Source organism: Fukomys damarensis, unplaced genomic scaffold (assembly GCF_012274545.1).
Source record: "Fukomys damarensis isolate Sample0158 unplaced genomic scaffold, DMR_v1.0_HiC HiC_scaffold_38, whole genome shotgun sequence".
NCBI classification, from domain to species: domain Eukaryota; kingdom Metazoa; phylum Chordata; class Mammalia; order Rodentia; family Bathyergidae; genus Fukomys; species Fukomys damarensis.
The window spans coordinates 63,753,731-63,779,075 of record NW_022900950.1 but is presented as its reverse complement, the minus strand read 5'-3'; the positions used below and the strand labels follow the sequence as shown (position 1 = coordinate 63,779,075).

At 37.1% G+C, this 25,345-nt stretch overlaps 1 protein-coding gene across 1 annotated transcript; it reads left to right on the top strand.

Annotated features, from left to right (window-relative positions):
• Positions 1-342: 342 nt before the first annotated feature.
• On the top strand, positions 343-21,840 carry Gypa (glycophorin A (MNS blood group)). Its single transcript, XM_010610950.2, has 7 exons — positions 343-496; positions 1,819-1,899; positions 13,849-13,920; positions 15,972-16,013; positions 16,883-16,968; positions 18,479-18,554; positions 21,145-21,840. Exons 1-7 carry the CDS (start codon positions 391-393, stop codon positions 21,150-21,152), a joined length of 471 nt encoding a protein of 156 aa, XP_010609252.1. The 5' UTR covers positions 343-390; the 3' UTR covers positions 21,153-21,840.
• Positions 21,841-25,345: the final 3,505 nt, after the last annotated feature.

Below are 25,345 nucleotides of genomic sequence, written 5' to 3'. Positions count from 1 at the left end.
CTTCATCTTGTTCCATGAGCACCTTTCCATATCAGAGGTCTTCTCAGAAACGAGAAAGTTCGTAGCTCTACAACAGCCTAGATGTCGCTGACCTTAGGCCTACACAGTTTGATTCTTTTGCCAAATTAGTCAGCTTTTGTCTACTGCCTGGCCTTGCCCATTAAATTTATGGAAAGTAAATTAAAGAGAAGCAGTCGTCTCCTTGCATTTATGCTGAGAAAATGTAACATGAAGCAGTCCCTTGAAGTAGCCACTCCCACGGTCGGTGTTAAGCAGATAGCCATGTATCTTTAGTGACAAACATGTTCTGACTTTGAATTATTATAAGATGCTGCCCAATGCCTACCACATGATAGCAGCCTCTGGAAGGTGGGCCAGGAAGATATCAGCATGAGACTGATGCCCTCTGTCCTCCTCAGTAGTCCTCTTGCGCTCTGTAAGCCAGCTGGAGATCCCAGAATGTATGAGAAAATCACAATCGCAGTGCTATTGTCAGGTGAGTGAATTTGTTAGCTTAATGTTATTACATTTTAGTTAGATGCTTTTCTTTGCCTGGAGGATACTGGAACATAGCCTAAAATACAAACAACCCCCATTTTCAAACTTATTTGAATGAGTAAATAAATGAACAGTATCTTAGATTCTAATCTGGTAGCTGGTCTTTATTGGAACTTGGACAGTAATGGGAGTATTGCACAAGAGAGCCCGGTCCTGGTGGTAGAATCACTATTTTCCAGTGTGAGAAGTTTGCTTGGATTCTAAGCATAGCTGGAATGAAAGGAATTTCATCAAATGTGACAAATATATTTGTGGCTTGGTGTGATTTGAGAGAAGATTAATTTCTAAATGAAACAGAGGAGAGTGTGTGTGTGTGTGTGTGTGTGTGTGTAGTGCTAAGTGTCAAGCTAAGAACTACTCTGCCACGGACCTTTGTTCCCAGCCCATCTCGATTTATTAAATTACATTTTGCGACAGGGTCTCCCTAAGTTGCCCAGCGAGGAATTAAACTTGCACACCCCTTGCTTCTGTCTCCCAGAGAGCTGGGAATATAAGTGTGGGCTCAGTACCCCTGACCTAGTAGTCATCAGTGAGGGTGATGGTAGGTATATGGTCAGTTTTCAAGTTACTTTTTCCTCTACATCCTTAACCATATTTGTTGCTTTTTAAAGAAAAAAAGTAATAATCACTCTAACTAGGGTGAAATGGAAATTCATTGTAGTTTTTCATTTGTGTTTCTCTGGTAGCTAGTCATATCGAGCATTTTTTTCATATATTGTTTGACCATTTGTTGTGTGTGTGTGTGTGTGTGTGTGTAGTATTAGGGACTGAACACAGAGCCTCCACACCTATGTATATCCATAGTCCTTTAATTATTATTATTATTAATATTATTATTGTTTTGTTATTATTTTAATTTTGAGAGAATTTTCTGCTAAGCAAATAATTGCCCATGCTGGGTTCAAACATGCGATCCTCCTAACTTAGCTTCCTGTAGTGTTTTACAGGCACGTGCCGCTGTTCCTGGCTGGATTTCTTTTTCTTTCTTTTCTTTCTTTCTTTCTTTCTTTCTTTCTTTCTTTCTTTCTTTCTTTCTTTCTTTCTTTCTTTCTTTCTTTCTTTCTTTCTCTTTTCTTACTTTCAGTGTCTACTCGGATTATTTGCTCATTTTTAATTGAATTACTTATTTTTTATGTTGTTGAGTTCCTCATATTTTGAGTATTAATCCTCTGTCGGATAAGTAGTTGTCAAATATTTTTTCCTATTGTGCAGATTGTAGGAAACATGTTTTAATGTAAGTTTCCCACATTATCTTTACAGCTTATATTTTTACATCACCTTGCATCCTTGCAACTTCACCTGCACCTTCTTCAGCAGAAACTCCAGAATCATTAACAGAAGGTAGGAACCCTAACTTTTACATAATAAATTTCTAGCCACTGTTTTAATAACCATGACTTCAACAAGTACTTATCTGTGCAGTTTTCTGTGGTAAGTAAACTAAACATCTAAAATATGGGGAAAAAAACACGCTTGTGATTATTCTGGGTGATGGAATGGTTGATAACATTTTTTTGATACTTTCTAAATTTTGTACAAAGAGACTCTGATAATGTATTGACCAAAAGTTTAAAACGATTCGAAAGGCAAAGGGAAAGACACAAACCCTGATTTTGTGGGTGCTTCGTTTCATTGTAATTGTCATTACTCTACCTGGTCATGGCTGATTGCTGGAACTGCTTTGGGGAACCCACAGAGAAAGAAGAGAGAGTAAAGCAGAGATACCTATTGTCCATAGTTTCCTCATTTCCAGTTTTGTATGGGGCTTGCTTCTATCGAGGTACAAGGACTCATTCCTGTTCTTAGTTACCTCTAGTAGCTAAGAATACCGAAAGAGGGGCCACAGCTAGGGCCTTGTGACACCGTACTGCCCCAAGACGCCAGTCTCTTTCCAGGAATAAGGCTGTATTCCGGCTCAGCACTGAGGGACGCCCAGCGTGGTGGAAGCCAGCAAATTATAGAACATTGCGTGTCCCTCCATCGGTCCCCTTGTACCACTCTCACCCCACGCAAAGGTCCAGAGTGCACATGGAGCTCTGGGCTGCCCTGAGCCCTCATTTCGTTCACAGCCTGCATCCCTTGATGTTTTAGATAAAACTCAAAATCAGCTACGTGCTGTGAGCCTCCAAAGCTGATCTGAGTTTCTCTCCGTGGTGTGTGTAATCCTGTGAAGCGGATATTTCGCAATTAATAGAACAAGAAAAATAAACTCGCTTGACACAGGAAGAAAAGTTTAGATACTCAGTAGTAGGTATGTGAGGAAATCGAGTGAAAGGAATTTTGCCTCCCTGGATTTCTTCCAGTTCAATTTGAAAATAAGACCTGTTTTAAGCAGGTCATTTGTACCATCAGCCTCGTTAATATTCCTTGACGGTTTCCATTCATGTAGCAATTGCCAATCTTCCACGTTTTCCTACAACTGCTTTAGTACCATGCATCCAAAATACAAAGAAAAAACAAATACATCTGGTCATAGAGAAAATGAGTTCCTTACTTTACAAAACCCACATTAAAAAGAAGAGATGTTTTGACTTCTATTGTCTTTGCTTCAATGAGTTTATGTTTTTGTTTCACATATGTGTTATGAATATTTGCAGGCATCTGTAGTTATTACTCAATATTTTGTGTAACAGGCACCATGCTAAGCATTTTACATGGATCATTTTATTTTGTCTTGATGACAGCTCTGTGGAGTAGACTTTGTCCTCAGTACAGAGATATAAAAATAAAACACAACAAAGCTTCAGAAACTTTTGCAAATTTGCCTAAGGCCATAGAACCAGTGAGCAATGAGCCTGGCATACAGACATACATGGCTTTACTGTAGAACCCACATCTTCACCCAGTGACTTAGTCAGCTCCTGAAGGCCCTGCCTCTTAATGCCACTGCATTGTTCCCTGAGCTTCAGCACATGAATGGAGAGGAACTGAGACCATAGAGATTCATCTCGAGATTTCTACGCAATAAGTTGGTTTCTAGTATAGTTAGGTTTTGACTAATATCCAACAATGGTGAAGCGCTTACTTTGTACCAGACGCTGCTCTATATTCCTTACATTTATTTAATTTTTCATTAAAATGAAATACACATGATTATGTTTACTGTTTTAACCAGTTTTAAGGGGCCTCAATGCACTCACAATGTTGTGCATTCATTACTACTATCTTGCTGAAGAATCTCTTCATTACTCTGAAAGGAAGCCCTATAGCCGTTATGAGTACCTACTCATCAGTCCTTAACAATCACTAGTTTACTTCATATTTCTATGGAGTGGCCTAGTTTTCACAATTCACGTAAATAGAATTGTACAGTATGTGGCTTCTTCCACTTGGGACAGTGTGACAAAGGCTCACCCGTGTTGTAGCCTGTAGTACTCATTCATTTCTATTCCTGAATATTATTCCAGTATAGATATACCAAATTTGCTTCTCCATTTATAATTTGAAGGAAATTCAAGTTGTTTCTGACTTGGGGTTCTTGTAAATTGTGCTACCCTAATGTTTTTAACTACTTCAATTTGAACGCCCATTTTCAGTACTCCTAAGTATGTTCCTGGAAACAGAATTCTTGAGTTACAGTAATTTTACATTTAGGTCATGGAAGAACCACTATTTTCTACAGTAGCTACAGTATTTTGCATCCCACCAGTAGTGTAGGAGGGTTCCAATTTCTCCAAATCATTGCCAATAGTTGTAGTTTTTTCTTTTCTAAATCACAGTATTCTCCGATTTACAATGTCCCTGAGGGAGTTCCTTAACTTATAGCCCCAATAAATGTATTGTAAACTGGAAGGATGGTAAATTAAAAATGTATCTAATACTCCTAACCTACCAAACATCATAGCTTACCCTAGCCTACCTTAAAAATGCTTGGAACACTTACATTAGTCTATACTTGGGCAAAATAATCTAACACAAAGCCTATTTTACAAGTTACTACAATATTCAGTATCTATGTAATTTATTAAGTACTGTACTAAAAGTAAAAAATCTAGAATGGCATTTTTGAGTGCGGTTTTACACTATCATAAGCTTGAAAAATTAGAGGTCGAATGATTATAATCTGAAGATTCTATATTACCTTCCTACCATGACATGGAGTTTCATTGTGGCTTTTACTTACATAACTCTAATGACTAATGATATGGTTTTATGTGGTTGTCAGCCATTTGTATTTTGCATATATCTGAGAAGTGTTCAATCAAATCGTTGCCCGTTAAAAAAAATCTTTATGTTGTTGAAACACAGATTGTGTTATCAGTAGTCTCTTATCAGATATACAATACACAAATGTTTTATTCTATTCTATAGGGGTTGTCATTTTGCTTTTGATAGTGTCCTTTGATGGATTAAAAACTAGGCGAATCTTTGACTATTGGTCCCTTGGTCCCTCTGACAGCCAGGTATTCAGGTAGGGTACAGCTGGGCCCTTTGATCTTAAAATATGACTGAGTTTTATTGAGACAGTGTCTGTGTGCTGCAACTCACTCCACATGCACGCTGCACATAAGCACACATAAAACAAAATTCCATGGCACAATACTTGTCCTTACAATGTGTGACGCACTTTGATGTTTTCTATTTTGTGCACCTCACTTTTTAATGCCTGTGATAATCCAGTGAATTTATTTCATGGCCCATTAAAGCAGAAAAGCAGTGACTTGGTTACAGGTTAGAATGCTCTCAGAGTATCTAAAAAGCTCTGACCATCAAGCTCCAAGTCCAGGTATTCTAATTATACAAGTGCTGGGCCTATCAAAGGTGAGTGTCCCAGTTCATTCCAGCATCTACTTTTTCATAGCCTATGAGTTAAGAATGAATTTTATACTTTAAGGGCTGAAAAAATCAAAAGAATAATATTATAGGGCATATTATATAAACTTCAAGTTCTACTGTCCATAGATTATGATTGGAATATGGCCAAGTTCCAATTTAAAATGAATTAATTATCAAAAGTGTATGAATAATAGTAACAGAGACTGCATGGCTTGCCAAGCCTAACACTTTTATTTTCTATCCCCATGCAGAAAAGGTTTATTAACCTCCAAAGTTTATTAACCACTGAGGGATTCTGGACTGTAAGGTAAAAAAAAATTTTGATTTTAGACTAAGGATTTCCAAACCCGGTTTCTGTGGAGACCCAGAAGCTGTAGACCTATCACCAGGTCAGCATCCACTGAGCATTTCAACTTGGTCTGCTGCACTTCAGAAACTGCCTAGGGTGAAATCGAATATGTGTGTGCCCACGAATGTGTCTGTCAGGGGGTGGGGGTGGGGCTCCTAAAACCAAAGTGCAAGGAATATCAGCCTCAGTGTGGCAAATGGTTCTGCTTCTCAAGCAATTCAGGCTAATTTTCTATGGTTTTCCAAAACTGTTCGTGCTGTAAATATAAATATCATAACCTTAAGATATGTAAATTTTAACTTCAAAACCCACAAGTATGCATTTTACACATGTTAGTAGAGTCTGGAGCAGTTTCTGGTGCTGGCAGCTGATCAGAATTGCTGCTTGGACAGAACAGGTGATTCATGAACAGATAGGACACGAGTATTGCTCTAATTTCCTTCTTGCTATTTGTGGTTGTTCTACAAGGGACAGGAAGTGTTAGCGGCATGAAGAGTTTGAGATTAAATTTTCATTCCTAATTAGTTTTTTTCATCCAGCCTAATTTACATAAGCCCAAACTTAATGTGTATCCTTCCACTGTAAAAATAGTAACATTTAAAAATAATGCAGACTCATGTAAAGTATGCGAAATCTTCTTTTGATCTGAGGATTCTTTGGTAGACAAAAGTAGGAAGGTGGTAATATACGTGACTGGAAAAGTGCAATTCCAGTCGTTGGAAACATATGCCTTTCCATATGTGAATTTGTCACTCCAGGTCACCCTGTAACTCTGTTAGAGGCACAGCCCCTCCTCTGATAATGAACAAGGTGAATTATTATTTTTATATCTTTTCAGTTACCCCTGATTTGTTATAAGTGAAGGCTTGCTTGATAATTAGTTATTCTATAATTTGGGAATAGTGTAACCTACTTTCAAGAAAACATAACTGGTGTACTCATTCTGTTTAGTTTGTGTGACTCACTGTTGGTTTTAGCAGATATTTCTATAGTTAAGGAGAACTGCATTAAAAATCTGATTCTCTTGCTTAGCAGCTGTTTGACCTTGGGCAAGTTTGACAATGTTTCTGATATTTGTCTTTGTACTTATAAATAATAATTAATACATATGAAAAGACCCTCAACAAATTATTTAAAAGATGGTAAGAGAGGGTGGCTGGAACATAGTAACAATAAGTGCTAACTACAATTACCTTAGACATATAGATATTCATAATTATGGAATGATAGAGTGCCTTAGAAAAAATTTATTCCATTACTCTCAGGGGAAAGAAAACTGAGGCCCAGATAAGTTTAGAAAATTGCTCAGTTTTTCATCATTTGGTGGCAATTTCAAGACTCAATCTGTGATTCTCTTTTCCAGTAAGAAAAGAGCAGTGGACAGAAATGTCTCTGCCAAAGGGTATACAGTGGCTGAGGTTGCAACCTGGTTTTTCTTTCTATCTCAAATAGCTCAGGTATGGTTTTTGAACCATGAAGATAGTCAAGAGCTAGGAAAGAGCAGAGCGAGGCTACCTACAAAACCCGGGGTTCTTAGTGTCATTCATAGGAAAATGGATACATATTGAGGATGTACTCCTAAGTGAAATAAATAAGTCACACATGTGTAAATACCAAACAGTTTCTCTGGTGTGAAAAGTATAATAGTACATAAGATCCTAATGATATAATTGACAATGTGAAATAGGAAGAAATGGGCTAAAGGTGTAGGGAAAGTGGGAAGGGTAGGGGAAAGGTAATAAGGGGAAAAAAAACATGAGAAAATGAAAAAATGGAAATAAAGTATTTGTAAATAGGGAAGGGAGGAAGGGGGTGAAGGGAGGGCAGGGACAAGGGGGGAAATGAGAAACAAGACCTGTCATGTAAAGGTACAAAATCCCAATCATGAATGTAACTGTACCTAAAATGTATCAGTAAACTCAATGAGGAAAAAAAAAAAAAAAAACCTCAGGGTTCTTTGAGGGGAACTGCTGCCTCCTAGGCCAGTGGTGGTGAACCTCTGTGCTGAAAGTTCTAAAAATATTTGTTGCCATTATTCTAGGCCACAAACCTTCCAGGCAGACTGGATAGAAAGCTGCTTTGCACCAAGTCAGGGAAGGAAGCCCTGTGATTCTTGGCTGGATAGGAACCCCCAAAGCATGCCAGTCTGCAGATGAGCAGAAACAGGGTCGTCACATTTGGTACCTGGCCCACTAATTACTCCCATCAACAGGCCTTGCTCTTCAAAAGCCATTACACTGAGGAGTTCAGACAAAAGTGATCAAGGGCTACCCAAAACCAGGGCTCCAACGTTACCACACAGAAAACTATCCTTTATAAAGTTTAGCTTTTCTGAACTGTAATTAGCTGTTTCGGCTTAATAAAATATTCCCACAAAAGAAAAAAGAATGATAACCAACAGTGCAGGGTCTGCGTACTGTAAATCATCACACCTTAACACAGATTGCCTTTGTTGGTTCTTTGGCTCAAGGGAAAGGTTGAATAGTTCCCTTAAGGTATTGCTTCATGGCAGTGGACTGCAAACATCTTCTGGCCCAGGGAAGATTTCCATTTATCGTTCAATCTTCACAAGATAATGAGCTCTGACAGAAAAGACACAGCACTGGAGATCAGTGGGTATGAATTTTTATTCCAGTTTCACCATAAATTAACCCTTCAAAAATCGGATAAACCTATTGATGAGTTTCCATGCTCACCACAGCATGTTCACCACAAAGAAAATGTAACACTTAAAACATTTAGTTTTCTGGTTTGGGAACTAGCTAAAGCATTTCCGGCAGGGTGTATCCTTCTAAGGGTGTGCTTTTGCAAGATAAGACTTTTATCAGCCCCAAGCCAGGAGGGAACTAAGAAGCAAGCCAGCGGTTGTGGGACCTGACTTTATCACTTCATGACAGGAACTTGACCCCTGAAGGAAAGAAATATTGCCATGAGGCAAAACCAGGGTATTTGTGCAATGTCGCACTTGACTTCTGTCCTTTCTAATTACATTTCAGATTAGAAATGTCAGCAATTTGGAAAAAGCCATGTGGTCTACAAGGTAGAGTACGTAGCAGGTGGTCAGGAGATGCACCTCTGCTGCTCATAGCAGCTGCCATTTCAGTGACTGAGACCATGAATTTTAAACTAGATGCTTGAGACCTTGCTAATCTATTTATTTTTATAGATTGATTTGCCTCTTAGACTTTAAATTCTTATGAATTTCAGTGGTTTTCCAGCTTTTGCCTGATAGTCTCCCTCCAACATCCACATGGATGCATAGTATGCTTTCCTTTTTCTACCCCTTAATCTATTTCTCTATCTTAACTCCTCCTCCAGATCTCCATCTAAAACCCTGCCCATGCTTCATGGGCCAGCCCATAATGTGTTAGCAAGTATGCGTGGAGTCTGGGCTAGAGAGTAAGTTTTTCAAAGTTCAGTGCTGCTAAAAAACAGAAAAGTAGGCTGGCGCGAGACACATTCATTCCTGAGAAGCCAGATGCTGGACATATCTTATCTGTAAAGGCAGAAAGTTGGATTATGCGTTCTGAGTTGCCTTCTAGCTGAAGGCAACTACTAATTTAATAGGACAATATTTAAACTAACCTTTAACCTTGTGATGGTGCAAAGAGATGTTTTGAAAACTGATTTAGCTATGAAAGCCAAGATTTCAGAACACAAAGAAGTACAAAAGACAGGACAGACACTCTTATGATAAGTTTTAGGCAAGTTATGTTTAAGGATTAGAAATTGTCTGCAATATCTTATGTCAGGTTCACTGATAGAAAGATGTAACAGTAAAATACCCTGTTCAGAATCCACATATGCATAGATATTTTGCACTGTTTTAGACCCGAATATGTCCATAGGTGTGCACTAGCTAATTAGGTGTATAGGAAACTAGGAGACAGGTAGACATGTGAATGGATGTAATTAAATGTAGTATTTTTATGGGGTCATGTTGTGATTTTTAATTAATTTTATTGGAACATTTTATGTATACAATATAATGACATTCATTGGAAATTTGTGCCTTTGCATAATCAATGTTGGTTCTTCTTATTGCATATTCTTGGTGTTGTTGGGGACTACATTGGAGTTTTCTTACTTAAATTTTGAAAGCAGTTTAACCACTTACCAGTCCAATTACTTAAATTCAAAAGTTGCATGCGTTTTTGTTAATTTTTATAAGATAATTTAACAGGAAGTGTAATATTTTTGTTAAACTTATTCAATACAAGCATCGACTGGTTGAGATGACAGCTGCCCTAGCGACCCTCGGGATAGTGCCTAAACAAACATGCTGCCAGAGTGGCACTCGGGTAAATTATTATGCATCTGAGGATATGTAACGAGATACTTCTTTTCCTTCTCCTTTCAGGTAAAAGTTTTGTTTGTTTTTTTTTTTTTCCAACCAAGTACTGGTTTACTTAATTTGAGGCTATTGATAAAACTCTTTAAATTGCCCCAAGTGAATCTTAGAAGCCTAGCAAATCTTTAAAATCTGATTAAATACTGAAAAAGACAAGAAAACTATGTGTGTGACTGAAACTGCTGTCCTTTCAATTTGACACTGCTTTGCAAACTGCGGACTTTCAAGAGTAAGTGTGTGTGTCTTCCTTTCACCGTCCAGGAAGCCCACTACGAAGTCCCATCGGAGTTCTTAGGTTCTTTACTTTTTCCAGCAAGTGGGGAAAGAACTATGGAGAAGGTCATTTTATAGATCAGCTACTATTATGAGATTGTTGCAAAGATAATTCTAAAGCATTTTTTAAATGAAATTGTTTTGAAATAAATAAGACACACATGTGGAAAGACTGCATAGTTTCTCTGGTGTGAAAAACTAAAAGTGCAAATGAAATCAAATTGTTTGTAGGCATTCCTGTATTTATCTCCTTACTGTGTCAAGGCAGAGTAGCCTAATGTAAGACAAAATACGAATCTGACTCTGTAAACTTGGGTGCAGGTTTTTTTTTTTTTTAATCTTCGAGCCTTTAGCTCCTACTTCTTTTGAACACAAATTCTATGTGATATCCTTTACCTATGAGAGGTAGCTGCTGGTGAAAGAAATCTAGCTATGTGCTAGAGAGTTAAAATTGTCTTGATAAAGTTCCAAACTTATTTTAATGAGTTCTCTCTTCCTGAAACATTTCATTTGGATACCAAAATGTTACATATGGTGTGCTTATATATTTATAATACACTTTTCCCATTCTCTGATTTTACTGAAAACTACTAGCATTAAAGTATTAATTTTAAGAAATGTTAAATCTAATTTTTGCTCTTTGCCATGTCCTTTTTATGAATTGGTGTAATTTTTCTGTCCCTCTATGTCCTTAGGCCATAGGTCTTCTTCACCCAAGGCACTGTCATAGAGTGATAAGGACTCTCTGTGAGGAATGTGGTCTATGTGCTCAGGGCCTGCTTATCTGGGTCCCTCCCAGCCAAATGGGATCTCTGGCAGTGCCCTCTGCCCACATAACCCTCCACACTATTGACAGTGACTTCCCCACCTGAACATTTGGTCCAAACCCTTTATTGGCTTTCTGTTGCACTCGGGATAAAGTCCACCGAGTTCTACAGTTTGGCCCATGACACATGGTCCTGCAGTATCCTGTTAGCCTTTCCCTCTGCTGCTTGTCATCGTCTCTGTTCTTTTCTACACATTCTGCTGCAGCCACAAGGATGAACAAGTTCCTCTAGCCTAAAGGTCCATAGTGTCAGACTGGTGAAATCCCACATCCTTTTCAATAAAAATTCATAGAATTCCAATATGACATCTTTCCACCAACTCCTCCATCAAGAAGAATTGACCACTATGTTCCTTGTGCCCCTTCTTATTCTCACACCCTAAAATACTTCCTCAGCCTTTGACGAAGTACTTGCCTTCTCTACAGAGCTGGAATTTTCTTCAAAGACCATGAATTACTTTCACTGGACTCCTAGTTTATTGCCTATATTGGTCATGCAAAAGAATCAAAAACATTTTTAAATGGTTGAACAAATAAATAAGCATGGAAAATGAACAGTAACCAACAAGGGCTAAGAAACCTATCTGGTTTCTAAAGAGTTAATACTAAGATTTTAATTGGGCCTTTTTCCCTATGGCAGTTAATGTAACTTGTAGTCTGACTCCAAGTGGGGGAGGCCAGGGAAGAACTTTCAAAAGTTTCATGTGCAGATGGCATGAGCATGAAACCTACACAGGTGCTGGAAGTTGTCTAAATGACTTTGCTTCTCTAAGCAGTGTGTTGCCTTCAGTGTTAGAAATTCCCACCTGAGAACCGAAAAGAACATAGTGAGGTAAAGACAGGGAGGAATGTTCCAGGTGAAGGGAAACACAAGAACAATGTATTGAAAGTGAAAAAGGTATGGTATCTTTGATGCCCCAGAGAAGAGGGCAGAGTGTCAAGCAATGGACTCATCAGGCATGGCCTTCTAGGTGCTCACACCAAACAGTGGGTCACCATCCTTAGATGGACTGCACCTCCCTAGTGGGAGATCCCATGGGAATCCAACTCAGGCTGTTCCTAAAGTCCTGCTGAACAGGAAACCTGCAGGAGGAGATGTGTTGGCAGTCATAGTCAAACTCTAGATGGCCTCACTTAAGCTTTCAATGTTTTAATACTTATTTAACACTTGTTAAACACTGAAACATTTTCTGTTTTCTGCAATTGTTTTCACCTTTGCATTTTTTTCTTCTATTGGAAAAGTGAGTTGAAAATATTTTGTTGGTCCTTCTATATGCTACTTTGACACTTGGCTGAATTCATCCTGTTCACTTTCAGATGCAGTCTGGAAACTCACTTCATTCTTTGTAAGAAGCTGACCAAATTACTCATGACTGTTTTTGCTGGATACCTTTCTTTTTCAGAGATCTGTACTAGTGCTGGGGATGTTCCAAACAATAGAAGTTTCCTGTCATAAGCCTACTTGGTGTCCACAAAGTGTTATAGATGTGTGTCCTAAGTGTAAATGTATTACCTGAAATGAAATATATTAAACAGGAGGATTTGAGGGAGAAACCACATAAGCGGGGAAGTTGAGAAAAGGAACCACTGGAAAGAGTGAGCACTTCAAATGCCTTCTTCAGTTTTATTTCCAAGTAGCTAAGCCATAGGCTGATCTCAAGTTTTTGTTAAATGTGTACTCAGTGCCTCTGGCCTTTGACACTTCCTGATTATTAGCTAGTTTTATAACATTGTCATAGATAAACATAATTACATTCTTTTATATTCCTGATTATATTCCTTTAAGGACCACGATGGAAGGCCCACATTCCATTCTGTAGGAGTAAGCCAAAGCTTATATCCAGCATTTACTAAAACGTAGATTGTTTTTCTTCATTATCCCTTTTTATAATTTTTATACATTTTTCAAATTGTTTTAAGGATAATATTTCTTTCCATAATTTTAATCTTAAAATTTGCTGAACCTCACAGTCCCTATCATTAGGTTAGTGTTTGAAAGTATTTCTTTTTCTATCATGTGAAAGGCCATTATAACAGGTAATGAAGAATAATTAAGAAACAGTATTTTTGCATTCTCTTTAATTTGTGCAGTAAATATAAATACACATACATATATATTATATCCACAGTTTTCACAGATGATAAATTAGCAAAGCTTATCATTCTCCATGAGGAAAGATGTAATAGGGTACTGGAAGAAACACATATGGACTTCCACAAGTAACCATTAGTATTTTAAAAATGTAGAAATGTTCCAAGTCAAGGAAGCAGAAGAATTTTAAAACGGGATTTATAGTAGAAGATAAGACACTGTGAGAGTTTTGAGTCAATTACTTGTGACCATGATTAGCTGGCAGCTGAGGGTAAAGGCAGCTTGGGTGCTCCGACCATGGGTATTCAGACCAGAGATATCAAAGAAGACGTGCTCAGTTTTCTGTGGATTCTCCATGAATCTGTGCTTCCAGCTGAGGAGCCCAGGTGACCCTGTCTCTGGGTTGGGTCTGACAAAGCTCTCTCCTCCGTTTTGAGGTGTGTATTTCCATAACACAACTGAAGAAACCAAGTCTTGCTTACCTTATCTGCAGGTCCTTGCTGTGTAGAATTCCGGAACTGCTACTAGGAGTGCTGGGGGATAAAATTGTCTTTTGTGATATATTTCACGGTCAACTCAGTCACCTCATTCTTGGTCCTTTTCTCAACTTCTGTTTTATATAGGTCCCAATCATACAATGAAAGCTGGAGAAATTGCTGTGAGTGTAAGCCCTTATATACTTCCAAAGACACCAGGTGTGTTTTTCTTTGTACACGGTTAATCTGGATGTAGAATTATTGAAATGCAACTCTAATGGTACCTGACTAGTCACCATAAAAAATCTGTCACAAGCACTGAGGTAGATGTGGCACCACTGCTAAGGAACTCTTACTTCTCACGGAAATAGGACCGTGGGTTAAAGAAATAAAAACTAAAATGGCCAGGAAAGATGAATACAGCTAGGAAGTACTGGGCCAGAGAAAGATCCAAGGGTGCCATGGTGGGAGGGCCGATGGCCAAACAGAGCTGGCTCAGACCTGGGCTAGGCCTGTGCTGCCTGCAGACCCTGGGTTAATTGCCTTATGGGGCATCTATCCCTTCCTTTTAAAAGGAAGCCAATAACCCCTGTCCCATAGCGTTTTGCTAAACATTAGGAAAGCTGTACATAAAAAGGCCAAATGTGACACATCCTGAGTGCCTGAGAACTGATAGCTGGGTGCTGAGATAAAGGTAGGCAGGAGGCCTTCTCAATAATTTTATTTTGAGAAGAAGATGACTTTAAAAGGCCTGGTTGAAGCCTGGGCTACATAGAGAGTTCCAGGTCAGTCTCAACTACATAGATCCTGTCTCAAAACAACAACAACAAACAAACAAATAAAACAAAAAATAAATAAATACATAAATAATAAAATAAAATAAAAAATAAAAGGCCTTGTTGAAGCCTGGGCTACATAGTGAGTTCCAGGTCAGTCTCAACTACATAGGGAGACCCTGTCTCAACCTCCCCAAAACAAAAACAAACAAACAAAAAAGAGTAAACAAATACATAAACAATAGAATAAAATAAAAAATAAAAGGCCTGGTTGAGAGAGTCTTTTGTAGCAGGGGCTTAGGGAAGATACTCCAGGTGTGAAATGAAGCCTGAGAGGAGACTTGCAGAGTGGCCTTGGGACCACTAGAAGCTAGAAAAATCATTGAGAAAATATCCCAAGATAAATGGCAGCAATAGATTTTAAGAATAGAAACCAAGGGAATTAGGCTAAGAGCTTAGAATTAATTACTAGGTCTGGGTCTAATTAAAAAAAATCTCACTTTCAGGTGATTTCAACATGAAGCCAACATGTTAGGGTCAAACTGGAAAGCATTTAAGGGGCCAATGACAGACATACAGGCCATGTATCATGCAAATAATGGCCAGTGTTTCCATGCATAATTAATTTATTCTCATAGGAACCTAAGATAGGCATTGTAATATTCATTTTTCCCAAGAGAGTACTGAAGCACAGATAAATTACCTAGTAAGAGTCATGGCTGAGCCCCCTTCTCTTTTCTCCCAAAGCCCTTATACTCCGGTCCAATAAAGAGAAGACAAGCTACAGTGACCCTGTATACATAATTCTTGAAGAATGACCAAATATAAGAGCCCTTGACCACGTAACACTGCAGCACAATGGATTTTTTTGTAATAAGTGAACTCAAGAAATTTCTGTGGCTGTGGTAGGAAGAGAGTTCAATGATGTAAAAGAGAACAGGGAGACAACATTAAAAGAAATCTAAGATGTAGATTGGTTGGAATCTTAAGGCAAATAAATCTATTAGAAACTTGTACAGACAAGGAATCCAGGAGAGCCATTATCAGAAATTCAAATGACACATGATATGAGTTTGGAATCAGACAGTAGACAACTGCAAAATTGATAGCCACATGAGTTTTGATAGGCTTGGACTAGCATCTTTGTGGAGTGTTGGTTTGGTGTGTCTCCTTTCCTCTTATCAGTTTACATTTAAATTAAAAGCCCACTACCTCTTACGAAAAGCTATAGATGGATCATCAATGTTTTCTCCTCACTACCCTTTAGCAAAGGGGACAATTTGCTGTTTCTCACTTTTGAATACCTTTTGGGTAGTTAAAAGTAGATTCTGGAATCACTAATGGTAAAAGACTGACACATTACTAAATCTTATTAGATTAATATTGAAGGTTGAAAAATAGTCTTAAAATATGTTAACAAGAAACTCAAAATAATTTAACTGTATTTATATGTATCATTTATTCTGACTTATTTTCAAATTTTGTCTATTTTAGCACCAAGACTGAAACAAATTGTCCACAGATTCTCAGAACCGGGTATGCTATTATTTGCTATGGAATGATAATCATTCCATTTTAAGTTATAGATACTGTTAATTTGAAATGCCTAAGAATTAAGAACTGTCTATTTTAAAACAGAAGAGCATATGCCACTAACTTTGCCATTTTAGCTGGATGCCTAGCCTTCAGTTATACTTACATCTTGGGCAGAGCTATAAATATACTGCAAATGTGGGGAATTCCTCTGTCTTGCCTGGTTTAAAGTGCTTCATTTACAACAGATCAAATATTTCAAAAATATTAGTCCCTGTATTAGTGACTGTGCATAAAGATGCTTTGGGAGAAACACAAACTTAGAATATAGGAGAAATGGATTATAGCTAAAATTCTATGGAAATAAGTGTTTGACTTAGCTCCAGAAGGCTTTGCTTACTCATTTGAAAACTGTTTATGCCAGTTTTGTTCCAAGCGTAATGATTATGTAATCTGTTTGACACCTTTTGATACATTAAAACATTATTTTCTCTCCTAATATCCAAACTACAAAAGAGTTTTTGACTTCTTCTCCTGTGCAGGTAGAATGATCACACAGGTCTTACCTATAATCACAACTGTAAATAACACTGGATTTGGAGTCAGAATTCTGAGGTGTTGGTTTGGTCATAAACTAACTAAGTGACCCTAGGTAAAATATTTTGTCTCTCAAAGTTCCAAATGCCCGCAGGGTGACTGTGAAGACTCCAAATTTGGAAATTTATAAAATATGCAGACAGGTTTGCCATACTAATATATTTTCTGTAAACAGGCAAGGTGATATTATCACTTCACCTGTTTGATTTTTCAAGTAATATGTGTCAGTTCACGTCACACATCTGTAATTTCCTGCTCTCTTTTTCCTTTCACAGTGACAATACTCATTATTTTAGGGGTAATAGCTGTTATTGTTGGAGTTATCCTCTCTATTGCCTCCTGTATCCAGCTGCTGACAAGGGTGAGAATTCAGTTTTTAGTTTTGTTTTAAGGTCTGATTTTAGCAATGTTGGGTGAGCTTAATTTTTTGAGAAAAGTACCAATAAAGAAGATGAAAACTTTAAAATTCCATGTTTTTCAATTGGACACATAGTTGGATTGAGTCGCTTTTGTAGAATTTTTTCTTTTTGCCTTTGAATACTTATGATCACCTCCGATATGAATCTTTCATCTTCCCAATTAAAGATTTCCCCCAAAGTTTTTGTCCAATATGATATAGTATATTTTAATGAATATAGATGAAACAAATTTCTGCTTATAAGTATTTATGTACAAAATATTTAAAATAAAAGTATGTATTTTTAGATATCTTTACTATATTTTAGATAGCTTTAACTCTGGCTTTTTCCCATTATCACATTTTCTAAAACAAAATTTTCAGTCTGTCCATAAATTTTTAGCATGAGAGTTTTTCTAAACTCAGTAAAGCTATTTTTAAGTACATGTGACACAGATTTCCAAAGCATATAACTTCCTAAGATGTTTTAAGACATCAGGTGGCCTTATGATGCTGTCAGTGGATCTATATCCCACATCTGAAGTATCTAGTCACAAAAGAGTGGTGCAGTAAGGTTTTCATTCATTATCTGTTCTTAATCTCTGTGATTTCTGGACCATAACTAAGTCTATTGTATAAGCTTATATAGGGGGTAGCCGCACTGCAGCGGTGAGGCCACAAGAGTGATACCAAATCTGTTGAGTAACTTTGTCTACTTTCTTTTTAAACAACATCTATAAAGTGACCTCTATAAGTCTTCAGTCTTATGATTGTCATTATTTGATTTAAACACATCATCCAGGATACTCTAAGAAAATGACAAATTTTGTTACATATTAATAAATACCATAGTTTATTAACTTCAGGGTGCTGTTGTATGAAAGATTGGGTAAAGGCTTGAATATGAGTTTGGTATGCTTGCCTGAAGTGTATATATATTGGAGAAAAATCATCTTATGTTTAAGAAAACCTGTCATGTAAAGGTACAAGATCCCAATGATGAATGTAACTGCACTGTATACCTAAAATGTACCAATAAACTCAAAGAGAGAGAGAGACAGAGAGACAGAGAGAGTAAACAAGAATGTATAACAAACTGAATTGTCTTCTCTCTTGATCAGTTTTTCTAAACCTGAAAAAATATCAGTGAAATACTTAGGAGAAAAATTCAGAGCATTTCATTTGTACATTTTCATGAGTTTTCAGTTAGTTACAGCACTGAAATATGGAAGAGTTCATGTATGGGGTAATATTGCACCTATTGAATACTAAATACTATTTAGAAATACAAATAGAAGTTTAAATTAATATCTATTCATATCTATAAAAGAGAGATTTACTCCCAAACAACACTCCAAAGTGATTTTCAATTAAAAAGATTTTGAAAAATATTTCTAACAGCAGTACTTTAATTTTTATTGCCTTCAGTTTAAAAATTCTGGTGCTAATATTTTTTCCTGGTTTTTTTGCATAGAAATCGCCAGCTGACCAGCCACCTCCCTTGGAGGACACAGCTGAACATTTAATTTCTGTTGAAGTAGAACATACAGGTTGGTGTTAATATGTGCACTGCCTCTTGCCTTTTGGGAAGGGAAATGAATTGATAAGGTCCTTCTTTCTGGGTTGAGCAAGGGAGAACAAATAGCACTCATTTGTATTCTAATTCATCAATACTACTGCTATAAGAATTTTAAAAGAGAATGTATTGTCAACCTTAAAAACGTAGATGTTGATATTTATATTCCAATATTAATTCTAAATGTAAACTTTGATGATGAGATCCTCCATATCAGGATGAGAGCAAGGCATAAAATCTGAACAGGGGCTGCTGTCTCTGCTGTTTGTCTCAATACCTAGCTAATCAAATTTATTGCATCCATAATGGCCCCTGGGAGAAACTCACTGAGAATACATAATTCCTAGTGAACTTGGCTTGAGGCATAAACTCAAGTAACAGCTATTTTGGGAAATGTGCACCAAGCGCAAGTTTCCAGAATCAGTCTGAATGCTCAAGTAAAGGGCTCTGGTTCTGCTTTCTATAAAAACAATTGAATTTTTCCCCATATTTGTTAATTATCATGACAGATCTTGGGTTCCAGAAGTATCCAGATTCCAGTTGTAATGCTGGTCAGACACCTAACATCAAAGAACTTGCTAAGTTTTCTAGAGCGTGGCATCATAAAAACAAAGTTTAAAAGGTGCACCTCAATTCTCCAGGTCATATGCAGGATCCAAGTCATCAGATTATCTTGTCAGTTCTTAAAGTTTCACAATGATTCTGACCTCATCCTATAATACTGGGAAGTTCCTGCTACAACTCAATGGCATAGCCATAACTCTTAGCAAAAGTCATTACAGACCTGCCCTCTTCAGATGCCTAAAATAACAAAAGCTTTTCAGTCATCTACCAGATTCACCTGACTTACTGAGGTTACCTTGTAATCAGACTTGGAACTATTACACAAATATCTGTAAAGTGTTCATTTTATCTATAATCTGCATTATTTTACAATAAAATGTGGTGATGTGGTTTTTAAAATGGAGCAATTGTCCCTCAAATCCTAATTTTTATTACCTAAATTTCTATACATTTTGAGCTATTTGTGGTGACAAAGTAATTGTATAGCATTTCCTTTGTGACTTGGTTTTCGTTTAGCCTTCAACCTTTCTATGGAATAGACCACAAAAGTATGCAACAGTTAGTAGAGCACAGTGGATTAAGTATACTTGGAAATTTAATTCAGGGAAGTGCAACAAATGTGTATTAAAAGCTTTCTGTGAGCACCACACTCATAGAATCAGCACCAATCTCAGCCTTTGTCCTTTAAAGGCTGAGGGTCTAGCAGAGGCTGTTGGAGTGGTCATTGTGGTGAACAATTCTAAGGTAATGGAGGTGACAGGTACAAGTTGCAAAGGATTTGGAGATGGAGTCACGTGATGAGTCATAAAGAACAGACAACAGTTACCCAGGGCAGACAGTGTTAGCAGAAGGGCAGCACAACAAAGCCTCTGAGGGAGGCAGAATGTGGTCACCCAGGAATCCTGTGCCTTTTTGCATTCACAGCACTAATGTTGATGTCTCAGATATAGAATATGCAAAGGCAGTGGAAAGTCAGGTGAAGCAAGCTTTAGGTTCATTCAATGTCCCCATATTTATGTAAATAAAATTATATTAAGACTATCTTAGTAAGTTACAGAAAGGAGTTATGAAGCCTCTCTTCGTCACATAGGAAATGTCAGAAAGCACACATTTATTAAAGGTGCTTTAGTCCATTAAGTAATATTGCCCTAAAGTAATCATATGAGGCTAGGGTTACTGTGTCATCCCAATGGGAATAGGAGATGCTAGGAGAAGATTCGGGGATGGATTGTTTTAAGCTCTTTGAATTTAAACATGGTTGTTTGTGCTCAGTGGGAACTGAGAATATGTACATCTGAGTCAATGTGGCAGCTACATGTGACCATGCTGCTCCATTTCTCACAGGGATTTTGGGGCTGCATGGTTGCCATGGTACACAAATAGCAAATGGTTGGAAAGTGCCTTACTTCCCTAAGAGCAACAGCTCTTCCCGTTGCTGTCTTGCACTTGCTGGGATATAAGCAGCAATCCAACCTACACATAACATCAACCCAACTTTCCAAACAAGAAAGTGAAGATACGGCTTGCAATGCAGGAGACCAGCTCACAGTGTCTTCTTTTCTATGCTAGTCAGAGAATTCAGCTATAAAGTTCTGTGCAGACTTGTCTTCAAAAAAACGTTTTTCTAAAAAATATTTTACAAACTTGATATTTCTTCAAATCCACATATGCCTATGTGATTCAACTCACTTATTTACCCCCAAAATGTGCTGTCAGTTTTTCATCTCAGAGTAGGAACAGAATAATTTGTTTTCTAAGACTTCTAGGATAAATTTTCTAAAAATTTTCTTTTTTTATTTAAAAAAAATTTCCAATAGGGCTGATATGTAAGTTCCATTGATTAGTATCTCTCATTGATCAGTAGTTACATTCAAAGAAAACCTAAAGACTAAAAAATTTATTTTGAAATAATTTTGAAATTTATTTTGTGCAATAATTTTCTGTTGTGTCTAACATGTCTTGCACTACTTTTCTAATGTTTCCCCTACAATGCTTTATAGAAGAGTAATCAATGAAAATGTGTTCGCCAAGCAAAACTGTGGAAGAACTCAACAAAGACACAAGACGGCAGTCAATCAAAAAATGAACTTGTGAATCAGGCACTTCAGTAAATTTTGTATCAGCCTAAGTTGTATCATTTCAGGAAACAAATTTCATTACAGTGAATTCCAGTGACCTAACCATGGAAAAATATCTCTGTTCATTAATACTTCAAGATAAATAACACATATTTCCTCATGCTTGCTTTTTTGTTACCTTAATTTTTAATTAGTTGATTAGAAATTTTGACCCACAGTTTTAGTTGAATTGATCTGCCTTACTCTATTCTACTGTGTTTTAGTAATGGTGCTGAAAAATATAGGGCTCATAACATCTCCATGGAACCAAAGTTCTCTCCCCATTCTAAATTTTTGAGTTCTCCTTCATTGTTTTATATAAGTTAAAGGAACATCTATTAAAAGGATTTATTTTCCTTGTTGCTCAATAAGCACAATATTGGATTATACTAGAGATGTCGACATTTTGTTCCCACTGATAAGACTTGAAAAATGCCATAAATACAAATTATATATAATTGTGCCTACATTCATTATTTAGTGCATAAATCAAGACAAAAGTTTTCTGTCATTAAAGGGTGTGATGTTGACTATATACAATTGGCCCATGTAAAATAATTTTTCTGGCAATAAAGCACTGACGCATGCATTGTGTTCCACTGAAAGAGTTATTTATATATACATGGTCAGAAGATTCTGAGTAAGAAAAAGATTAATGATTTGCAAAAGAAGCTTAACAACTCTAAACTTTACATGCCGGTGAATATTTTAATAGGTCACTCTATATTTTAAATTAAATTCTCTAGTACATCCAGACTCACTCCACTTTCTCTTATTGATAAAACTTTAGAAACTGTTTAAATTATACAAATGGAGTTTCCAGATGTTATAGACTAACTTCACAACTTTACAGCTGTCACTCATTTGTAAAAACATTTAATAGAAATATATGTAACATATGCAAGAAAGAAATTCCTGTGACATTGTATTTCCCAATTAATAAACATACATATAAGGGTGGGGATTTTGCTCAGTGGTCCCGCCGCCTGCCTTGCAAGCACAAGGTCCTGAGTTCAATCCCCAGTACCAAAATAAATAAATAAATAAATAATTTTTTAAAAAATCCATATGGCTTTCTATTGTATGTTCATATTAGGATCTAGAAACAAATTTAGTTCTAAAAAATTTAAAAAATCTAAATCTTATCGTATGTTCAGGGAACACTTTTGTATTAAATTTCCTACTTAAAATAAAGGATCAAGATGAGAAGAGAACATTTTCACTAGAATATGTTTTCTAGAAGGTGCTTGAAAATAAATTATTAGGTTAATTTAGTCCAGTGAAGGATCCAAGTGCCAACATAATAATTGTACTTTTTAAAACTAAAGATAAAATGTTGAGCCAGGGACAAAAGACTTATCTTTTTACAGTAATTTACAAGTCAAAATCAGCAAGAGACTAGAGTATTACAATGGGTCAAAGTTACACAATTTCCACGGTAAATAAATGAAAAATTGTTTTAACATGTTTGAATTTTTCTTGATACTTTCTCTGTACTTCTCTGCGTAGATTTTTTTACATTTAAAGTTGGTATTTGTGGGAAGAAATGACTTTTATTCTCTTTGTTATTTTTTAAATAATGAAATAAAAAATTGAATAAAGAAATCTGTCCTGTGAAGATAAAATGGCCCCATAGGTGACTCAGATTAAATTTCTTAAAATTAGATACTGGGGGTAGGAGGAGGTGGCGATTTGGTTAGAAAATTTGGTTCTTCAGCTCTGGGTATTTCGTTTGTACCCATGCCAGTAGAGGTCTAGATGAAGGAGAGATAGGAATAAGTGAGGGCCACTATGGAGAAAGGATCTGAAGAGCGAAGGGGATTCGCTCCATAGTCAGCCGGCCTGAAGACAGGAGCATTCTGGCAGGAGGATGTGGAAGAGCAACGCTGCTTAGCACACGGTAGCTGGGGAGCAGGTGGAGGAGTCAGAGGGGAAAGCACAGTCCCACTACCACGCCTCCATAACCACCCAGATACACCTGCAGCATGCTCTAGGAATCCTCTAGGTACTTTTTAATCCAAAAAATTTGGTGTGTCGGGCTTAATTAATGTCCATGCTACTTTACAAAACTGGCTTGAACTTTATAAAAAGGAATGAGGTGTAAACGGCAGCTAGTACCACCTATGTGGTAAATGAAGGGCACTTTTGGCTACTCTCACTTGATACAAACTCTTACCAACGAGCCACTTAGAATCCTATGGAAAATTCACTTTAAATATGCTCCAGAAATAGTTCATCATCAAGTTCAGTTCTCAGGCTTCTTTTTGTCTCTTCATTTTTGTTCTGCAAAATTAAACAACCAATACTCTTTAGTCACCTTAGTATCACAATATAATCTTTTACTATGTAGATGTAGAAAAAGCAATCAACTGCCTCAGAGTAAGTTGTAAGAGTAGTTTGTTTTGCAGACAATCTTCGTAAAAGGGGAAAAAAATCTCCTGATTTTCATTATGTAGTGTAGTTATATTAAATGTCAGCCTTCCCGTCACTGGGACAAAATACTTGATACCCACAACTTACAGGAGGAAAGGTTTGGCTGGCTCGCAATTTCGGATAGTTCAGTAAATGATCGGTTGGCTCTAAAACACAAATAGTGTGGCAGAAGACCATGTCAGAGAAAAGCTGCTCCACTCATGGCTGCCAGGAAGCAGAGAAAGCATACTGAGAGATATTCTCCAAAGGCACCTCTCCTAGGACCCATCTCCTCCATGGGGTCCGGGCTCCTATCCGAACACTGAGCTTGATCTGTTGATGAAGTTAGCACCTTCATGATCCAACCACCTTCCAGAGGCCCCATTTCTGAGTGCATGCGACTTTTGGGGGATAGGAAGTGACAGAGTGGGAGGACCTGAGGCCCCAAGGTCCCTTTCAAGTTTGTGTCCCTACTGGCCTAGCTTCTTTCCAAGGGCCCCATTTTCTGAAGCTTCCACCACCTTTTAACTACACCACAGGCTGGTGACCAAGTCTTTAGCATATGGACCTTTGGGGAACCTTTAAGACTCAAACCATTAGAAGGGCCCATCAGGAAGAGTGCATTGGTGGATATCACAGGCTTTTGATCATAGCACTCAGAGGGCCTTGTTATTGTTTTAAATATTGTTAAAAGTTACACAGAAATTCTACATCCAAAATGTGTATTCAACTGGCTTTATAAACTCAGTACACAGGTTTAAAAGCATAATCAAGTCAGGTGAATTGGGAATTGCAACAGTGAAGGGCAGGTCTAAAGAGAACGTTCAGACTGAAGTGTGGAGAAACAGTAATATGCAAACATGGAAATGTGCACGTGGTGAATGCAGTACACAGAGAAAAAGTCCACTGGTGATAATAAGAATCGCAGGAGGGCTGGAGAAATGTAACGTGTGAAGGGTTTACAAAACTCTCAAGCCACCCTTTCATGAGGTACTAAATCCACGAGAAGAAAAGTACAGTTATACACAGTGGAAAAAGAAAAAGAAAACTTGCATTGCAGTCAGTCAAAAAGGAAAACAAAATGCACTGCCTTTCTCCTGTCCGTGTGAGCTACATGTCAGAAGAGTACGTGCAAGTTTTGCCATTCTTTCTAATATGTATTTAAACCAGAATAATGTCTGGTTTATTTACATGTTGATGGAATAGAGTCTGATATTCTCTACAACTCTTTCCCTCAAACTAAAGCTCCTGGAATTTTTCCTGCATAGAAATAAACTGTAGGTCAACCCAAAAGAAGGAAACAAGCAAATGCTTTGTGAAAGAAAGAGGAATATTACACCAAATGGTCCCTGAGATATGATTATATATACTGTCCGATTTTCTGTGGGGACAAACAAGCAGCTTTTAAGAACTAACTCCAATTTAGCTCTTAAAATGTAAACTTGCTCTATTGAAATTTATATAAAGCTTGTGGATTTTAAGATTAAGCCATAATCAACAGGAAAGAAAAAAGACAAAGAGATAAGTATAGTTGCTTTTTTGCAGTTTAACCTGCAAGGTAATATATTACTTGTGTGTGACAGAAAATAATCCATTTATAAGGAAAGGGTTTTTACCCCGATTTATTATTTCTTTACCATTACATTTATTGTTTCCTAATAGGTATTTACTC

What these genes read in the sequence shown, in the direction of transcription:
- Gypa (XM_010610950.2), top strand. Translation starts at nt 391, where the DNA reads ATGAGACTGATGCCCTCTGTCCTCCTCAGTAGTCCTCTTGCGCTCTGT. An exon ending in AATCGCAGTGCTATTGTCAG is followed by an intron (nt 497 to 1,818) that starts GTGAGTGAATTT and finishes TTATCTTTACAG; the next exon opens with CTTATATTTTTACATCACCT. An exon ending in TATACTTCCAAAGACACCAG is followed by an intron (nt 13,921 to 15,971) that starts GTGTGTTTTTCT and finishes TGTCTATTTTAG; the next exon opens with CACCAAGACTGAAACAAATT.